At 43.0% G+C, this 19,801-nt stretch overlaps 1 protein-coding gene across 1 annotated transcript in view; it reads left to right on the forward strand.

Moving 5' to 3' along the window:
• Nucleotides 1-338: 338 nt before the first annotated feature.
• The window catches only part of EIF2B3 (eukaryotic translation initiation factor 2B subunit gamma), a 98,570-nt gene continuing 79,107 nt past the window's right edge, over nucleotides 339-19,801 (forward strand). The window contains exons 1-2 of the mRNA XM_084211361.1: nucleotides 339-595; nucleotides 4,013-4,152. Of these exons, the coding sequence (XP_084067487.1) occupies nucleotides 448-595; nucleotides 4,013-4,152 (288 nt within the window). The 5' untranslated portion in view covers nucleotides 339-447. The remainder of the gene's footprint in view (nucleotides 596-4,012; nucleotides 4,153-19,801) is intronic.

Genomic DNA, 19,801 nt, shown 5'->3' on the forward strand with positions numbered 1-19,801 from the left:
ACACAGAGCCCCCAGTGTCCCCAGTACACCCCACACACAGAGTGCCCAGTGTCCCCAGTACCCCCACACACGGAGCCCCCAGTGCCCCCCATTACCCCCGCAGTTCTCCCCGTGGCCGCCTGGGGGCGCTGTTCCGCCGAGCGCCCCCGGCCGCTGGGCAGGGATCCGTGACTCGGCGCTCGGCAGCGCGGGATCCCTTCGCTCGGTGTTCCTCTCGCCGTCCTGGCTGGGTGGAGGCCGCCCGGAGCCCACCGGGGAGGCGGATCGATTCTATCGGCGCTCGCCTTCGATCGACGCTCTCGGCTGTCCGCGCGCAGGCGCAGCGCGGCCGAGCCGCCATTGCTGCGCTGTCAGTGCCGGGAGCGGTCGCAGGGAGCGGAGCCGTGAACCGGCCTTGTCCCACCTGTCCCGGTGAGGCCCTGCCTCTCTGTGTCACTCCGCCACACGATGGAGTTCCAGGCCGTGGTGATGGCGGCCGGAGGCGGCTCCCGCATGACGGACCTGACCTCCAGCATCCCGAAGCCGCTGCTCCCGGTGGGAAACCGGCCCCTGCTCTGGTACCCGCTGAACCTGCTGGAGCGCGCCGGCTTCGAAGGTGAGGCACGGCGGGCTCTGGGCGTGCTGACCCTGGCGACTGCAGACTCCCTCTGGTCACTACGGGCTGTCCCCGGTCGCCGCCGCCGCTCCCGTCCGTTCTCCCGCCGTTCTAGTGCCGTGTCGCAGGTGCCCTGTTGGACGGGGCAGGTGCTGTAGCACGTCTCCCCTCTGCGCTGGAGCTGTGCTGGTGGCCCGTGTCACATCCCTTCGTGCCCTCTCGGCTGCGCTCCCTGTGCCTGCACCCCTCTTCTCACCGAGGGCCGCGGGTGTCCGAAAGGAGGTTGTAGAGAGGTGTGTGTCGGTCTTGTCTCCCAAGTGACAAGTGACAGGACGGGAGAAAATGGTGTCAAGTTACACCAGGGGAGATTTAGATTGGATATTACGAATTTTTTTTCACTGAAGGGGTTTTAAAGCATTGGAAAAAATTGCCCAGAGAAGTGGTGGTGTCACCATCCTTGAAAGTGTTCAAAACCCATGAGTATATGACACTTGAGGACGTGGTTTAGTGGTGAACGTGGTGGTGCTGCTGGTTGGTTGGACTTGATGATCTTCAAGATCATTTCCAACATTGCAGCGATTCCGTGATTTGAGGCCTTTCCCAGCTCTGATGTCATTCCCTGGGTAGCTAACCTTGAGTCTCCCATGTTCCTTTCTCAGAGTCATTAATGGCAGCAGTGTGAGAAGTGCCATCTCTGGGGGATGCCTGGTGGTTTGTTGTTTCAGCCTGGCCCGGGGTCAGGGTTGCTGGCTCTGTCTGAGGCGCTCAGTCCGTGTGCCCACAGCAGGGTGGGGACAATGGCACACTCGTGGTGCTCACCTGTGGGCTTTGTTTACTCTGGGACTAAGGTGCTATTTAGTACCTGGTGAGCCTCTTCAGTATCTTCTGAGGTTAGGCTTTTGTTCACCTTTTGAGTGCTGGACCAGATCTTTCTGTGGTGTCCCCGCAGCTTCTTCTAAAGCTTCTTCCTGACACCTTTCAAGCATCCAGGTTTTTTATGTTTGTGTTTGTCTTTTGTGTTTCTTCTTCTCTGTTTTGTCTCTGTGATTATCCTGTACTTCATCCTGAGTCTGTGGCTTTCTTCCTGACTGCTTCTATCTTCTGTGAAGATGTAAAGATCAACTCATGATTATCCATGTTAGCTTCTTAGTATTTCAGTGTGAAGGAACAAAGCTAAGAGCAGACTTTGCCTTTATTCTGTTTTATTAGAAAATCCTAAAGAACTTCCGTTCTTTGGATTTGTTTTTTTTTTTTTGAAATCTACATTCTGAATGTCTCCCTTTTTTGCCTGTTCTCCTGTCTCTTTTTTTTTTTTCCCAATACTTTTATCCTGCAATGGAAATTTAGATAGCTAAAATCTTCTGTATAATAAGTATTGTGCTTTGTCTGCCTCTTTATTCAGAAATAACCATTTCCACTTGATGCTCTTGATCACTAGAACTAGTAGGTGCCCCTCTACACAGCCCTGATGAGGCACATCTGGAGTGCTGTGTCCAGTCCTGGGCTCCTCAGGATAGGAGGGACATGGAGCTCCTGGACAGAGTCCAGTTGAGAGCAACAAAGATGATGAAGGGACTGGAGCATCTCTCCAATACTGAGGGAGCTGGGCCTGTTCAGCCTCAAGATAACTGAGAGGGAGCCTCAAAAATGTCTGTCAGTCTCTGAAGGGAGATGTCAGAGGATGGAGCAGGCTCTGCTCAGAGGTGCCAAGCAATGGTACAAGGGGAAACAGGCAGAAACTGATTCCCAGGAAGTTCCATCTGAATATAAGGAAGAACTTGACTGTGCAGGTGACTGAGCGCTGGGACAGGCTGTCCAGAGGGAGTGTGGGATCTCCCTCACTGGGGGTATCCCAGAGCCATCTGGACACAATCCTGTGCAATGTGATTTGAGATGACCCTGCTTGAGCAGGGAGGTTGGACCAGATGACCCAGTGTGGTCCCTTCCATCCTGAACCATGCTGTGACTCTGTGATAGTGCTGCAGTCAGGTCGGTCTCCTTTCTCACACGTAGTGCTTCAGCTTATCTGTGTCCAGTGAAAACGTGGACGTGCAGGGCTGTGTTCAGTAAATGCATTCAGCTTCAGCAGGCAAACTGCCACCTTCCTGCTCCTTCCGTGCTTCACGCCATGACTAAGCTGTACATCCCTGCATTAAATGATCCAGTGGCATGAATTCTCTCCCTGGATGATTAGTTCCTCATACTTGCTTAGGTAAGTAAGTAGGTGTTCCATGGGCTGACTCACTGTGTCTCTTGCCCTAACTGCGAGTGCTTCGTCTCTCCTAGTATTTAGGAGGCCTTTGCCCAGCTCACCAGGTTTATGCTGAACTGTGTGAGCTTACAACTTGCACCTGACACCAGGTCCCTCTTCATCAGTTAATTCTTTGCCTAATTCAAGGTGTGCTTTCAGTCCTTTTCTGTAGGTTCTTCAGCCTCTTTTGAACTCACACTGCCATCCAGTATGGGAGTGGAAGAGCAGCCGTGTCTCTGGCACCAAAATACCACACAAGTCCCATGTTTACAGTTCCTTTCTCTTTTCTTTTAATAGATTCAAGATGAAGCCTGATTGATGCAGATTCATTCCTGATGTGTCTTCATCTTGCCTATACTATTATTATAATTATTATTTATTATTTCCCATAATTCTCTGTTACAATTCTGTGTGGAATACAATGTTATAGTGTTGAGGTATTTTGAGGGGATATTTTAACTGGAAAATTTGATTATTGCTTTTCCTTCCTATTCTTAAGACTGGGGGAAAAGGTTTCTTGTAATTTTGTTTCCTCAGTCTTTTCTTTGCAGAGCTTCTGTTCTCAAATTCTTCATTTTGGAAAATATGCTTTCATGCCAGTGTCGATTTCCTTCAAATATGCATTTATCCTTTTTCTTTTGTAGATGGAATGAGTTTGTTGCTCATATATTACTCCACTTTCTTGCCAAGCTGATGCTGAGAAATAGTTTAACCATTGTATTTTAATAGTGTGGTTGGTGTTGTCCACAGAGGATTACACAGGATTGGGGCAGCAAAAGACAAAGCTCTGAAGTGTTGGTGACATGAACACGGGGTCTCATTGGTCTGTTTGAGGACATATGGTTTGAGGTTGCTGGTTAATGATAGAAGGAGTGTCTGTTCTATCTTGCTAGCTCATGCCACGCATGCATGTGTCCCTTTTGGTAACAGCCTCCACCCAGCAAAGCAAGAAAGATTGTTTTCACATTCATTTGAGTTTTATTCTTTTCTTGAAAAGTTACTGTTGCCAAAAGAGCTTGACTGGGTGGAGAACCCAGTTATGTTACTCAAGCCTTTTGACGGTTCCATCTGCCTTTCTAAATAAAATAGTGGGTGTATCCTATTTGTGATAAATATTATTTAGATTTTTTTTCTACTTCATCTCATCTCACTCTCCTTTGTCCTAGAGGTCATTGTGATTACAAGGAAGGAAATACAGAAGATGCTAAACCTGGACACAAAAATGAAGCTTGATTTTGTGTGCATCAGTGACAACATGGACATGGGTACAGCAGATTCACTGAGGCATATTCACCAGAAAATTAAGGTATTACTGTCATTTATTGAACTTAACTGGAAGTTACTTGTTTATAGTTGTTTTTTGCTGTGTTGTACGGAGCGTCCTGTGCAGTGATTCTGTGCATAACTGAATTTCCTGGTCTTCAAAAGAGCTGAATTTTGTAAAGGTCACCTCACAAGGGAACACACTCGTGCATGCTCTCGCACACTCGCGCACCCTCTCGCACACCCGCTCACGTGCGCTCTCACACACCCAGTTGCTCTCGCTCTTGCGCACCCTTGCAGATGCTCGCTCCTGCACACTTGCACGCAGGCACTCGCTCGCGGATGCTTTTGTGCACACTCGCTCACACGCTCGCTCGCGGACCCTTTTGCACACTCGCTCGTGCATGCTTGCACACACTCGCTCACAGGCACTTACACACTCACTCACGCTCGCACACACTTGCAGGCTCTTGCACACTCGCTCGCAGAGACTCGCTCGCAGGCACTCACTTGTGGGCACTCACTAGTGCACACTTGCTCACGGGCACTCACTAGCGCACACTCGCTGGCAGATACTTGCACACTCGCTCGCGGACACTCGCTCATGGACACTTTTGCACACTTGCTCGTGGGCACTTGCACACTTGCTCGCGGGCACTTGCACACGCTCGCTTGCGGACACTCTTGCCCGCTTGCTCTTGTGCACTCACTTGCAGACACTTTTGCACACTTGCTCGTGGACACATGCTCCCGCTCGCTTGTGGCCACTCTTGCACGCTTGCTCGTGCGCACTCGCTCGCAGACACTTCTGCACACTCGCTCACAGACACTTTTGCACACTCGCTCACAGACACTCGCTAGTGCACACTTGCTCGCACGCTCGCGCACACTCGCTCGTGGACACTTTTGCACACTTGCCCATGTACACTCTCGCACACTCGCCCGCGGACACTTGCACACTCGCTCGCAGACACTTTTGCACACTCGCGTGCGGACACTCACTCTCGCGCACACTCTCGCACACTTGCTCACAGACTTGCTCGCACACACTCTCGCACACTCTCACGCGCTCGCTCACACTCATGCACACTCATGCACACTCTTACTCTCGCACATTCACGCACACTCTCACACTCTCGCACACTTGCACACTCGCGCACACTCTCGCACACTCTCACAGTCACACGCTCACTCGCTCACTCACTCACAAAAACTGTGAATGATTGGAATTGAGAACTGGGAAGGCTGGAGCCTGTTCAGGCAGGGCTCTGGCTGCTTCTTGGTCATTGTTAGCTTTCTGGAAAGGTAATTCAAAGGTTGTATTTGTTTCTGTGATTTTTTGATACAGAGTGTGATAGTTGTTGTCTGTGTACCTTGTGCTTGGGGGAGTTCTTTGCTGTCTAAGGCAGTGCAGTGGTGCTCCAGAGAGTTTGTGTTCACTGCTGGTCATGACACAGGCGTGCCTGCACTCTTGGGTCAGTGACTTGTGCTGGGCTTCAGTTTTCTTCTTTTCCTCTGCTTTTGTTCCCTTGTTCTTACAGTAAGCTCTTCAGTAAACAGTGCCCAGATGTGATAAAGGGCTGCTGTTCGAATAAAACCAGCAGTTTATAGAATTTTAATTTCCAGCTGCATAATTAAAACACTCCCATGTAAGGCAGAAACGCTGCTCGGAGCTCTTGCTGTGATCTGGGACGGAATTTTGTTTTTGTTGTTGTCATAGACTTAATCATAGGATTTGTTCCCTGTCTGTTTAGGCCATCTTAGCCAAATTGCCTGTTTAAATAAATGTTGCAACAGAACATCAATGAGTGCTTAAGTCCTGAGGTTTCTTTTTGAAGCTCTTTTTGAAGCTAATAAAGTGCAGTGTTACTGGCTACATACTCCCAAGAGAAAGACTTCATTTGAGACAAGGTGAAACTTCAAGGCAAATACGGATGTGTAGATGGCACAATGAGACAGATCTGGCAAGGGATTAATGCACAGACTAGTATTTAAAGGGTGAAGAGAATGCATAACAAAGAAAATCAAAATTAACAAAATCAGTTTAACTGAACTGAATGTTTCTGTCATGTGGAGAATCACGTTTTGTCATAACTGAGTTTGGCACTATTTCTTAAATACATATGTGCAATAAGGAAATATCTGCACTGCAAATTGGGACCCTGACCTTACAGTTTTATTGTCTGATCAGTGACAAGCCATATGTTGGGGTGTCTGTCTTTTTGGTAATCTAGCCAGGTCTGCTTAGGGGCCCTGGGAGGCAACAAGTAGAGTGTCTGTGAATTAGAAAATAGCGTGTCTTCACAGGCGGCAGTGTTGATCTTCTGTTTATTTTCCAGAAAAAAGGCTTAGAGAAGATGTGAGGTAGTCCTGAAAACCACACAAGTTTTCCTAAGTCAGATGCTATGTATGAGTGGCAGCAGCTGCTTCTGCCCTTTTTATTCCATGTCTGCTTGCCTGGGCACAGAGGACAAAGTGGTCTCTTATTTGAAAGAAGCCTATACTAAGTTCTTGAGCAGATTGCTGCACTGTGTATTTTGGAGTCATTCCTCTAGTAAATGCATACCACTGGTGCACCTCTTACAGGGTATGCCCTCTCCTGTGTGATATAGGTGAGAGAACTCCACAGTAGAGGTAGCTGAAAAGCTGCTGTATGTTGGCTGTGTTTGCGGTGCAGGGAGAGACGAATCTCATTGAAGAATGAGTTTCCCTGGTGAAAACAACTGCTTCTTGTGGCCATAGTTTGCTGGCAGGCTTTTTGCAGCCCATGCCAAAAGTCTGATGAGAAGTTTAAACTGGTTGCTGAAACTTAGTTGTCACAAATTGAGTTAATTGCCCACAGACAGAAGAGCAAGTATGCTCAGTGAAAGCGAGGTAACATGGCACAGTATAGACAACTTGCTTGTGTGCAGTGCAAGTGACAGGGAGTAGAGCCAAGATTATAAATGCACAGTAAGAAATATGTCTAAGGGTAGCAGAACTGCTGATCACAAATTCTGAGATGTGCATAAAGCACTCTAAAGCATAACATTTCATGACTTGCTGCCTTGTCTAGCTTTCACTGAAGGAGTCTCGCTGCTGCTTCCTGTGCCTGCAGTTTTGGGCCTTTTTGTTGTGTTGCTCCTTGGGTAATGAAGTTTGATATTTTAAAGGTTAGATGTCAAGAGTAGACTTACAGAATTGCATTCAGAAGTAGCAGGAGAGAGCATACCTGCAAAACCTGTAAGGGCTAAGGAAGCTAGTTTCCATTGTTTTCTCTCTTTCTGGTGCTGCTGTTTTTGGTGGCAGGTAAGACTGACTTTTCATTCACAGTAACAAGCATCTGACTGCCAGTCTTACTTTTTGCAAGTTGTTCAGAAGTTCATGAGAGCAAATGAAACTCATTAAAGTTTTTGTTTGCTGTTTGCTCACTCTGCACACATAATAATGTTTTTGACAATTTTGCTTCAAAAGTTGATATACTAGATGCAGGTTCTTTCCCATATTGGAAGTCTTCCTGTTATTTTTGGCTGTCTCAGCCTACACCTGATTGACAAAGTAGCAGCTTCATTAGGGTTTTCATGTTCATTACAAGTCTGAGTGTATCCTTTTCTTGGATCCTTCATACAATAAAAATATTATGCTAAACTTGATTCCTAAAAGCACCTACTTGAAAAGTAGTGAACAACAGAAAATTTGGTCCTGTAAGTTTCCCTTTGTGTGTTCCTAGACCTGGGTGTCAGTCTGGCCTGTTCTTTATCAATACTCTCTAATAGACTCGTGTAGTGGGTTGTTTTATTTGGTTTTATTACGCATTCAGTTCTGGGGTCTGAATAGCAAACACCATTAATCAGTTTGTCCTCACAATTCTCCAACTGAGAACTGAAGCATGATGAGGTGAAATGATTTACCTGGGATCCTTGAAGAGATTTGTACCAGTACTGGAAAGTGGACTTCTGTCTCAGATCTCTTACAGTTTCATGAATAGGATAACCTTATTATATTACATATTCTGTGTAATATTGCATACTCTGTTTCCCCACCTTCAGAAAGCCAGCAGGACAAGACATTAAATACGAGCTGAAGCTGTTTTAAGTGAAAACAGTTGAGGAAACTTTATTAGAGCTGTAGTTCAGTTTCTGAATCTCTAGTGTTGTGGTTTATTCAGTGTGTGCTAGACTATGATTTTAAAAAGTTCCTCAGTCTGGAATGTGTCAGTCTGAACATAAGTAATTGAAAAATACTTTTGCATTTGATTAGAAAAATATTTTTGCTCTTAAATAATATTTCAAATAATATGAAGTAAAAAGGAAGGATTTTTTCCCCCTGCATTTATATTACCAAATTTAAAAACAGACACTTATAATTGTTTTAAGTGCAGCACTTAAGTTGTCAAAAAGCAAAAATGTGGGTATAGGACCTATTTATTTGTTAAATGTTTTGTTTTATACAGGGTTATTAAAACAGTTTGTTAAAGAACATTGTGACAGCTGTTGATCAGATCCCTTAATTGCCCACCTATGGACCATCTCAGCATTTCCCTGGAATGCAGTATGTTTCAGGATCCTGCTACAGTCTTTGTGCCTTATGACAGCTTTCATGAGTATCATTGTAATACCCAGTCTTAGGGTTTTGATAGAATTTTAATATCATTGTCAGTTTTATTCTTTTGGCCGTTTAAGTTCCCAGTTTTCTGCTCATCCTTTGAATGACTGCTAATGAATGACTTTTCAAAATACAAAAATGAAAGTAGAGCTCCAAAGACTAAATTATTTTTGTCTTTATATGTAGAATTAGAAGTGGTAAAACGGAGGCTGTATAGACTCACAGTTGATGGTATAACAATGCTGTTGTTGAACTGCAGCTTTAACACCACAGGGGTGTTTGGAGGTCTCATGTTAGAGGTTTGGTTACCTCACGTTCTAGCCTTGACAGAGCAGTAAGTCAGTCTTCATGCCCTTAGGTTTGGAGTGACCTTCCTGGTCTTGAAGAGTTCAGAAAGCTCCCCTGCTTCAGATGGGGCTTTAGCAAGGGCATGATGTATAGAGAAATTTAATCTATTCTGGAAGATGACAATCTGCTTCTGTAGCTGAATAAAATCATTACAGGAACACTGTGTGTGTTTGTTTGTTTGTGTGTTTGTGTGTTTGTTTGTTTGTTATGCCTTCTGACTTTAATTTTCTTTCAATTGTTCACGTACGCTATTGCCTTCCCTGCAGCATGAAAGTGAGGTGGGTCCAGCAAGACTTGCAGGACACAAAAAAGGGGCACTGCCTTTTGACTGTTTTACTTTATGACTATCAGTGTTTTAAAAACTGTGTCAGTAGTGGTGTTCTAGTCTCCTGCTTTGATGGAGCCAATCTGCATTTGTCTTAATCTCTTGTTTGCACTAAAGAATATTCTTGACCTGTCAGGATGTGTTTGAAAAAAAAAATTAGTTAGCAGAGGTATAAAAAATTCTTTTTGTGCAAAAAATAAATCAAACTTTCCATTATAAAATTGCATTTTCTACATCCAGTTTTTTTTCTGTCACTTTAAATATCTTTCATCAGTCAGTTAGGTTGTTACTGGTTGCTGTTTCACCCGTTACAGGCATGAGAGGCATGTTGCCTTTGCACACTTTTCTAGGAGCCTGGAGAATCTGTGTGGGGGAAGAAGTAATTTGCTTTCTTAAGAATCAGGTCCTCTAAAAACTAAACTTTCATTAGGGACAAAAGAGCAAACAATTTGAATGTAAGGAAGGCTTAATCTAACCCTGGGCATGAATAACTAAATACCCCATCCATAGATGATAAGAAAACATTATTCTTGCTCTGGATTTGTACTCAAATTACCTCATATATATACTGCTTCAAGATTAAGGGGTTTTAAATGTGATCAGTGTTTGGCATTTTTAGTAAAACAGTAGGGCTGATTTTGCAGGTGAACACAGCAGGTGTTAAACTGTAATTTAATAACTTCCATTACCTTGTTTTTATTTATTTTTATTTGGCATCCTAAGCTTGCTAATTGCTTGGAGCAGCATGGCAGGGGTTCTATGTAGGAGATAAGGCTTTTCTTTAAAATTATATATAATTGCTTTCTCCTCAATAACTATTACTAGTCCTTGTTTCTGGTTTTCATTGGTAAGCAGCACTGGCTGGAGCATTCAGGTGAGTTGAAGCTGAGTAATAGGGGAAATCATAAAAGTCTTGACTGTTTCAGTGGTGATATGTGATAACACTTTCTAGCAAGAGAAGAGATTGAGTGCTATCTGCTGCAGGCTGTGGTAGCAGATGATGCAGTTTGGTTTTATAGGCAGCTTCTGTTTCAGTGGTAATTTTTTTGTTGTTGTTATTATGGGGAACAGCCGTTTAAAAAGTAAATTTATTTTGATATTCCTTGTAATTTTATGTAATGAAATCCCCTGACTCACTTAGGGAGGCTTTTCCTCTGACACTGGCATTAGTGGATATGATTTTTTCAAGTCATATTGTGAAGTCTTTTGATACATCCAGTATAGTTTTTTGCAGTCCAGAGACAGGTCTTCATTTATTTGACTTCTGGTGCCATTCCTAAAGGCCTTCTCTTGCAGTTCAGTGGACCTCCTTTGGCTGATTCACAGGACCATGTGGAAAATGTGTGCCATGACCTTCCATATTATAGCACATATAGCACGTAGAGTTTGGCTGGTAACACAGAACTTGTGATTTTGGGGAATAGTAACAAGAAATTTGTGGTAGGAGCTAGAAGCCCAAGAGTAAATTGCAATGTCTCAGAATGTGCTTCTTGAAATAGTGTGATGATAAGCAGCCACTCTGATGGAGGAAGGAAAGGTTGATGCAAAACTAGAATGTATCAGGTAAAGTATTCTTTATGGTACAGATGAGAAATTAATTGTATTGCTTAAGGCAATGAGAAGGGGCTGTTTGCCAGGAATACTGAGCAGGTGTGGAACTTAATGTATCAAATGTGGGACAAACACTAGAAAAGGAGATAAGATATTCAGTGTGGAGTATAAGTGGTTTTAAATGAGCTGTGAGAAAACATAGGCTGAAAATTACAGAAAAGTTTTAATCAGAGCAGAATAAGATTGTGAGACAGTTTTCCAGGAGTAAACAAGATAAGAACTCCCCAATTTCCTCCTAGAATGAGAATCTGTTTTGTTGTATTTTTGTTTGCTTTTAAAGAAACTAAGTAAATCAATAGCTGGAATGACAGGAGGCAAAATTCTTGACTCAGGAAACCCCTTTGAGGACTGTGTTTCTGTGACCTTCTGCTTGTACCATTCATCAGGCTGTTAAAGCCCTTTTTGCGGATTGTAGATTACTGTTGATGAAAAAAATAAACGGCAAGGGGTGTCACTATAGTTTACAAATGAGCTCCTCTGAAATTTAGGCATCTCTAATATTTGACCATTTTGTTTCCTGTGCCAAATTTTACCAGACCCACACAGCTGCTGTCTGGCACCCCTCCCAGGCTGGGGCTCTCCAGGCAGCAGGTTGAAAAACCTGGTTAACTCATGATTCTGTGTTTTGGGTGGATTGGGTGTGCCTGGATCAAACATTTGTCTTCTCTGAGTCTGTATTATTTTCATCTTCTATTAAGCATTTCTCTCCCTTGTGTCACTCAACTATACTCCAGACAGTGATTAAAATGTGGCGTTCCAGCAGAGTAACAGCAATGGAACAATTTCATATTTTCCTCCCTTGATGAGCCCTTAGCTGTGTTAATGGAAGCCCTGAATAATATGGTGTGAATTAATCAGCTTGTCTTCTGCTGCTATCGCTGGTGAGTGCTTGTGAGAGAAATGTTTCGTCTCAGGTGGTCCACCTGGTTTTCTCAGTTTCAAAAAGAAAGATTACAAAGTAATATAGCTCTTTAAAAGCAAAGCAAAACAAACCCTATAAAGCTACCAAAAAGAAGAAGAAAAACCAACTTTCTTTGAGCAAATAAACAAAGATTGAAACTCCAGATTCTCTTGGTATGTGCATCTTTGGGATCCGTGTTGTGGAAAGTGTGATGTCACGGTGGTGGTCTGTGTGCTGCTGAGGGTCACTGATCCGTGGAGTCTTGGCCAGCATGGCGAAGCGCTCCGCTTCCTCTGCTGAAAAATCTCCTTTCCAAACACATGATGTAAGTAAGCTTGCTGGAACGGCTGGAAGATGGAATCTGAATCCTTTTGGTGCGACTGAGCAGAGTTTGGTGAGCATGGAAAGAAAAACTTAGGTCCCTATAATAGAGAGTTATGTATTTTTTTGTACTGTCAGTGGAAATAAAAAACCCAAATTAAATTCATGTGCATGAGACAAGGTCTATATAATAGCAAGGCTGAACTAAATATTCTATTAATCTGTTTTGAAGTAGTAAAAATAATTTAATAATTTTCTTCCAGCTCAGCTGACAGCAAACGTTTTTTACTTAACTGTTTAAAATGCAAATAAAAATGCTGTCTTGGTGGTTTTTCTGTTTCTGCCTTTAACAATGTTGTTAGTAGGGAAAGCAGATGTGTCAGATGGCGGTTCACAGGGTATGTAGCATCTTTTTTCTCTCTCTCTGCCTCTTACTGAAAGCTGCCACCACTGAAGGCACTAGCCAACATTATTTTTGGTTTTTTAAACATTTATTGCAGTTTGCATGCCCAAGTCCCATTCCCAAAGCAGAGCTGATTGTCTTTGTAGAAAGCAGCTACATGGGCAGGTGCTCAGGCTGGGTGGCTGGGAGGAACAATACACCACTGCCTGACTCTGTGCTTGAAGAATGTGTTTAGGGCTTTCAGCTGATCATTATTTTTTCTGGCAGGGTGAGAGAGAATTCAGCAGTTGTTGGGGGTTTTTGTTTATCTCTTGTTTTATTTTTTTTTTTCTAATGTTACTCAGCTTTAGAAGACTCTAGCTAATGAAATTATTTTGCTGCCCAGGTTTACTATGGATAATGGCTTAAACACCAGAAGTTTGAATAAGGCAATTAGCTGTGAAGGTTGGATCAAGAATGATTATTAGGGCATTTGCTATTTTGCCCATTGTCCACTAGAGAGGATGCCTTCCATTATACAGGGGGCAAAACCTTAGGTGTTTGCAAGATGAGATGCCTGTCAGTTTCAATTGTTGCATCTCCCACTGCATGTCCTTATCCTTTTCATGCTCCTGGGAACTCCAGGCCTGTGCTCATTATGTTGACCAATACCTCTTGTTCCCATGTGGAAGTTAATGGTCATTGCTTTTCCTGTATTACAGTGTGTGTTTTCATTTAGGCCCTCTGTGGTTTCTGACGAATTACACAAATTCAGCCTATTCTACTTGCAGACACAGCAAGCTGTTTGCACAGGCATATAGCTGAAGTAATTTATTTAAAAGCATCCTGGTAAAAATATTTTCCTGGTTTTGTCAGCCACTACTAGTTTTCATTTTTGGGGAGTAAATAGTAGTGTTCATTTTGGTAAATCCTCTTTCATTTTCCCTATTTAAAATATATACAGCCGCCCTATGTAAATAACTTACTGTGCTTTAAGGATGACACTGAGACAGCTGTAATGCCCACAATTGCCATGAAAAGCCCAAACATTCTGTGAGGGAAGCTCTGTTAAGATCCAGACATGGGGAAGATACACAAGGAGAAATCCCACAGGCTAGAAACAAAACAAGGCTGCAGGCAGCAAGGAAGGAATGTTCTTCCAGAAAAATGTCCAAAGAAGGTATAATTGCAGGTGATATTCTTCCCCTGAAGGAGAAGATGGAATTGTTCAGATCAGACACAATTGATCTATGTGTTGGAGCCTAAGTACCTCATTCCAGATTTTGGGGAATGTGGGAGGAAGGAGATGCCAAACGTCAGCGCATGGACTTAATTGTGCTGGAGAGGGTTTTCCCCTGTGTCTGGTTTTGCAGCTTGGTACAGTTGTGTAACGCTGATAATAGGAATGTGGTGCTGTGAACAGCACAGACTATCCCAGAGGCTGTCACTCTTCGCAGCACTGGTTTTCTGTCGCTGTGTAATTTGGTGAAAGCCATAGTAAAGATCAGTGGACTTCAGGATGACTGGAATTTAATTTTGCATTTTTGTCATGCTGTATTAACTGGGAAACCCAAACAGGTTATCTCATTTTTCCTCGGTTCTGTGCTGAAAATAGAAAAGCAAATGTGCATTTGGATTCTTCATGAAGCAAGTTTAGATATTCTGTAGTATAAATTCAGTCAGCTTCTTTGGGAAGATGGTGAAAATTCTAGATGTAGACTAATAGTGCCAGAAAAAGCAGTGGAGGTCTTGAAGTTTTCATAACATTTTTCTTACAACAGTAGTTGTTGCAGACCAAACACCATTAGCAAAATTGGAAAGGTGCTAGAGGAGAAAATGATGGGTGGAAGATTAGTTTAGGGATCTACAGTTTATAATAGTGCTTTTATTTACCATAGCATGGAAAGTGTTTAGAGAAGAGCCCCAACATCTGAGCAAGGTTGATGGGATTTCAGGCAGGTGGTTTCCATTCCTGTGCAGATTGGTGCACAGTAGCAGTTTCACTGAGCTGTCTCACAGAGCCTCTGCTTTGCAGAGTACATCAGAATTTGGGTTTTCTTTTGAAGCAGTGTTGAAACTGGGTGTTGTGTAATGACTTGTTTTGACCTTGGAAAGAGTTTTTTTAATTTAAGATCGTTCTGATACTAGCTGCAGGATGGCAGAATGATTCCTGAGGACACATGCTTGTATGTTTTGGTTTTTATTTAGTTTCTAGTTTGAGACTGCAAGGAACCATTATGATCCTCTAGTCTTTATGTGAGTTTGCACCCACTAATTGGGTCTGTTAACCCCAAAACTTAGAGATGACTTATCAAAAGTGTTTCTGAAATATAGCAAGACTTTCTTCATCTACTAGAATGTATGAATCGTCTATTACATACTTTGATATTTTATTCCAGGCTATACTTATTCTCCCTCTTAAACCACTTTGCATTTTATTCCTATGCTGATCACTGGTTCCTAGCCCTTGAATCCAGTCATTCCTGCTTTTTGTTGTGCTGCTGAGAGATCTGCAGTTGGGCTGATTGCTGGCTGTGGGCAAAGGCCTTCTTTCCCTTCAATAAGTTGAGCCAGTTGAGCTCCATTAGGACTACTTTTTATTATTATTGTGTGTATGACTGCAGCACCTGACTGCCTAAGGCTCTGCTTACATTAAGTGTTAAGCCTGGGCTTGAGCTCTGGGCTTTGGCAGCAATTCCTGCTGTGCTGCTGCTGTTGAGGTTGGAGCCCGACTGCTGCGTTCTCCTTTGTGTTCATGGGAGGCAGAGTCCAAGATCAGCTGCACAGCAGGTCTGGCAGTGCTGCCATCCAGGTACTCCTGGAAACCTGCCTTCCAGGAAAGGAGTGATGAAGAGAGTGCCATTTGTTTCTGGAGTTCTGCCTGTGGACAAGGGGTCTGTCCATGCACTGCATTGAGCCAGAGGAGAATTTACCTTGCCAGGCTTACCCTCCATGAACTGGCAAATGCAGGGTCTGGGTTCTGGGGTGCTCCCCTGAGCCTTTGCAGGCACAGTGCACACTTCTGGATGCCTTGAGATGGGAAAACCACATACTCAGGATTGGGACATAAACCCAGGACATGGCCCTGATCTCAGACAAATGAGAGAGCCTACCATTATAGGATCAACTGTGTCAGTCCAGTGCCCCAGGATACTGATAGGATGGGAACTGTCAGTGTCCTGCAAGCCTAAGGGTAGCAGATTTCTTTTAGTTAAAAAAAAAACAAAACAAAACAAGCAAAAAAGAAAAAAAGACAGCAGTGGCTGAAGCCACACCCTTTAGAAAATACAAATAGATACTAGGGCAGTTGTCCTGTATTGGAAGTGAAGTAGATTTGTTAAATGTGTGACAAGTGGATGGGATAGGCTGTTAAAAGGACAGTAAACAGCTTGTGGTTCATGTGGTAGAACACAGAACCAGTGAAGAAGGGTGATGAGGGTAGAGAAATAAGCTGGGAGAATTACTTTTGGAGTACTGTATAAGTAGGACAAGATTGATTTAGTTGACACCAGAGAAAAAGGTGGATTGCAAAGCTTATGTTCCAGACCAGAAGTTTTACAGTTCAGTAAGTGTCATATTATCAATGTCCTGCTTTGAAAGCATCCATAATAAGTTATGAACTTCTGTTCATCTCTACAGTTCTGGGTTTGGTTGCTGCGAACTGTAAATTACACTTTTCCTCCTCACATGTCAGTTTGAGCACAGGTAACATGACTTCCTTCTGGGAGGAGACAGGATGCCTCCTAGGCTTGAATATCTTTCCTGTTCCTAGCTTATATGTATGTAAATTAAAAAATATTGATTTTGGATGATAGCTTGTGAGATGAAAAGATAACCTAAAATGGTGTTTTCATTGTATGGTCCCATCTGATACAAAACATAGGATGAGCCATATGATGGGACTGGGGTTAAGTCTCCTCCCCAGCTTCTGGCATCTTTCTTGCAGCTTTCTTTGAGAAGATAAACAGTGATGCTGACAGGTTACATATGTGAAGGCATTCACATTGCCTTAAGATATCCTCACCTGATGAATTCAGGGCCATCCAGAAAATTAGAAGAGACTCCCTTGGCTGCCACATCAGACTTTTCTGTTTTCTTTTTTTTTTTTTAAAAAAAAAGGGGGAAATAAGCCTCTAAGAAGCTCCTTTGACATTACACAGATCTTAAAAAATAATTTTTCCATCCTTTAATGAGGATAGGTTGCTTCTGGATTTCAGATTGAGAGACATTCTGTGCCTCCACTGTCCTCTATCCTCTGAATAGTTAAGAAGGTGCTGGTCTGCAGCAAACTTCCAGCTGTAGGGTGCAGGGTGACAGCAGAGTACGTAAATGCTTCGTGTCTGCTAGCAAAGTACTAAATCATGATTTCCCTCTGAATCTTGCCATCAAGGACATTACAAAAGGAGAGTGGGAATTCCCAGCCAAAGGCGGCCATTTCAGTTGGTAGCTAACAAGATCTTACAGACATCAAAAAATAAATTAGGTTCCCTGCTCCAGTTGCAGCAACAGCCATAGAGCTTCAAAGAGGTCACAGGTGTAGAAATTGGAGGTCTCTTAATGGAGACTGAGATAAAAAGGGATTATTTAAAGCCTTGGATGTAAGTTTCTGATCTGAAGAGTGGTGAGTAATGCAATTGCTGGGAGGTATCTTTGACTTTGCCTGGAGAATGCTAACAAGCAATCAAAATGCTCGCCCACAGCCAAACTGTTTTTTCCCTTTCCACTCTTTAGAATAATAAAAAGCATTACACACAAACCCCACTGTTAATGCAACATGTGGGTGAAGTTCCAGGCTATTGTGTATAAAACTCAGTCCTAATTCCAGCAGTAATTATAACTTGTTCCTCTCTTTCTCCCGCGTTGTTTGGTGACACCGCAGGAAGTGATGCAAAGTTCTCTGTTTGTGCATGTATTAACTTAGGTTGAGTATATCTAATCTCTAGATTTTTTTTTCTTTTCCTGTCAAAGTCTCAGCTGTAATACTTTGCAATTGGAAACTTTTAACATTTAGCTTCAGTGTTTCGTCTGTTTTCAGTTCTGTTAAGAAGCTGGTTCTACTGCTTGTGGATGTTTTGCTTCTTTTCTGTTTATAATGCAATCTGACATTTGTTTTCCTCTTTCTCTTGAGGCTGATTTTGTTCATATTACAGTTTCCTTGCAACACATGTTTTCTCATTTTCTAGTCTGCTGTTTTTGAGGCCATCAGCAGTTTAGGCTGTGAGGTCCTGCCCTTGTCTATACTTGATAGAAAAAGCATAGTGAATACCACTAAAAATTCATAATTTGCTGCCAGCTATCTGTGGTAACCTTGACATCTCCTGTTTGATCATAAGGGCTCCAGCAATAATTGCTGAATATAAAAGGGTTTTTAGCATTGCCTTTGTATGCAGGGTGTGAGAAAGTCCAAGGCTTTTTATTTATGCTGGTATATTACACCATATAATTGCATCCATCTTTTGATCTGTGGTATGAATTAGTTCCATTGAAAACATATTTTCTATTTTTAAATCGGCTGTCTTGATCCGAGTTCTTGAAACAATCTGCTTTTTGGTCTTGTTTTTGTGTATATTTTCCATATTGTGCTGGGTTTAATATAGTTGTTGACATACTGGTTTTCAGTGTTTTTTCCTTACTGTTTTCTCTATTTTGTATAAATCTCTTCATGTTTTCGGTTACCCTGTTTTATTTATCTGGATCATGTATTTAACTTATTTAATATCTGACCATGTCACAGTTTATAACATTTGATGGTCAAGTGCTGTTAGCCAGTGTTAGAAAGGTAGAGGGGAGATTTGGGGACCTTAGTGCCCTGTTTTCATACTTGACTTAACTGAATACTCTGTATTCAGGGGTGGTTGGACTGAAAGGCCAGATCTCCAATAATTTATTAAATCAGTAGAGATGCAGACAGATCTTCTTGAAACTCGGATCATAGGTGGGATGATCTCTGCAGAGTCCCACCTTTCTCCACTGGTCAGTAGCCTAGTCTCCGTTTTTCATTTGAGTGAGTGAATTGCAAATCTGAGGTTAAAAGGGATTGCTAAGGCCCAAGTTAACACTTCCAAGGAGCATTATATTCTCCTTGTCTTTTCTGTGGCTCTTGTGATCCTCACAAAAACATGAGCTGTGCCACCAGGAGGGCAGGGCCTGCTATCCCTGTGAGTAGCGATACAGTGTTTTCCTGTGTTCCTCAACCCAAAATCATTTGCTGCTCTCTTATGCTTGGTGGCCTTTTCACCTGCTCTGTATAGCAGCTTCTATGGTAGAGCCCTGGTCTGTGATGAGGCCTGGAGAGCAGGAAGATACCAGATATTCCAAGTATTTGTCTTATGCTCCATCCATTAGATGATCCTTCTTGGTTTAAGACCCTTGCCTTGCCCTGCCCGTGGTTGTAATGCCTGTCAAGAGTGCATTCGTGTGTGCATTTTTTCCTTTGCAGTCGTTCAGCTTGAGGTGTGTGCTTGCTGGGGTTTTTTTAATCAGTTCGTGTTGATTCTTATCGTCTGTATAATAGTTTGGGGTTGATGTAATCATTGTTACATGTATTTCATTAAGAGATCTTCGTGTACTTAGGCGTTTGCATAATTCATGAAGTCAAGTATGTTCACATACCCCTTGTTAGCGCGTGAGTGCATGTAGTAAGTATGTACTTCTCTTCTTTGTATCAGTGGCTCATTGGGAAAGGTGCACTGCATTTATTTGGTGTGTATATATGTAAAAAACCCACAAGTTCTACCATTTATTTTCTTTCTTCTACACCCACCTCGAAAACGTAAAGAAAAACACACACTTCTGCTAAGGTTCTAGGATAGTTTATTTTTTCATTCAGCCATTAGTTTATTCGTTCAGGAGTTGTACACTGGAAAAAAAAGTGCATCCATTAGACAGTGAGGGCTTTATTTATGAGGGGGGTGGTGTTTCAAAGGGGAAGCTGTCAAGTCCCAAAAGAGCCTTTCATGGTGTATTCTCAGCGTGCTTCTGAGGCCACTGCTCTGCTCATCAGGAGGAGAGGCAGAAATGTGGGCTTTACAGAGCAACTGTGTGTTTCACTGGTCCCTGCGCTCACTGACGTTTATTTACATATTGGGAGAGTAAATGGGTAGAACAGATGGCAACCAGACATTTGGTGGTTCTGTTCCCGTATGCTCCTCAGGGGTCTTGCATTCAGTTTTTGCAAAAAGCTTGTCCTATAGGGAGGAGAAAAAACCCAGGAGCCTGGT

Source organism: Fringilla coelebs (assembly GCF_963513975.1).
Source record: "Fringilla coelebs genome assembly, chromosome: 9".
In the NCBI taxonomy this organism is placed as follows: domain Eukaryota; kingdom Metazoa; phylum Chordata; class Aves; order Passeriformes; family Fringillidae; genus Fringilla; species Fringilla coelebs.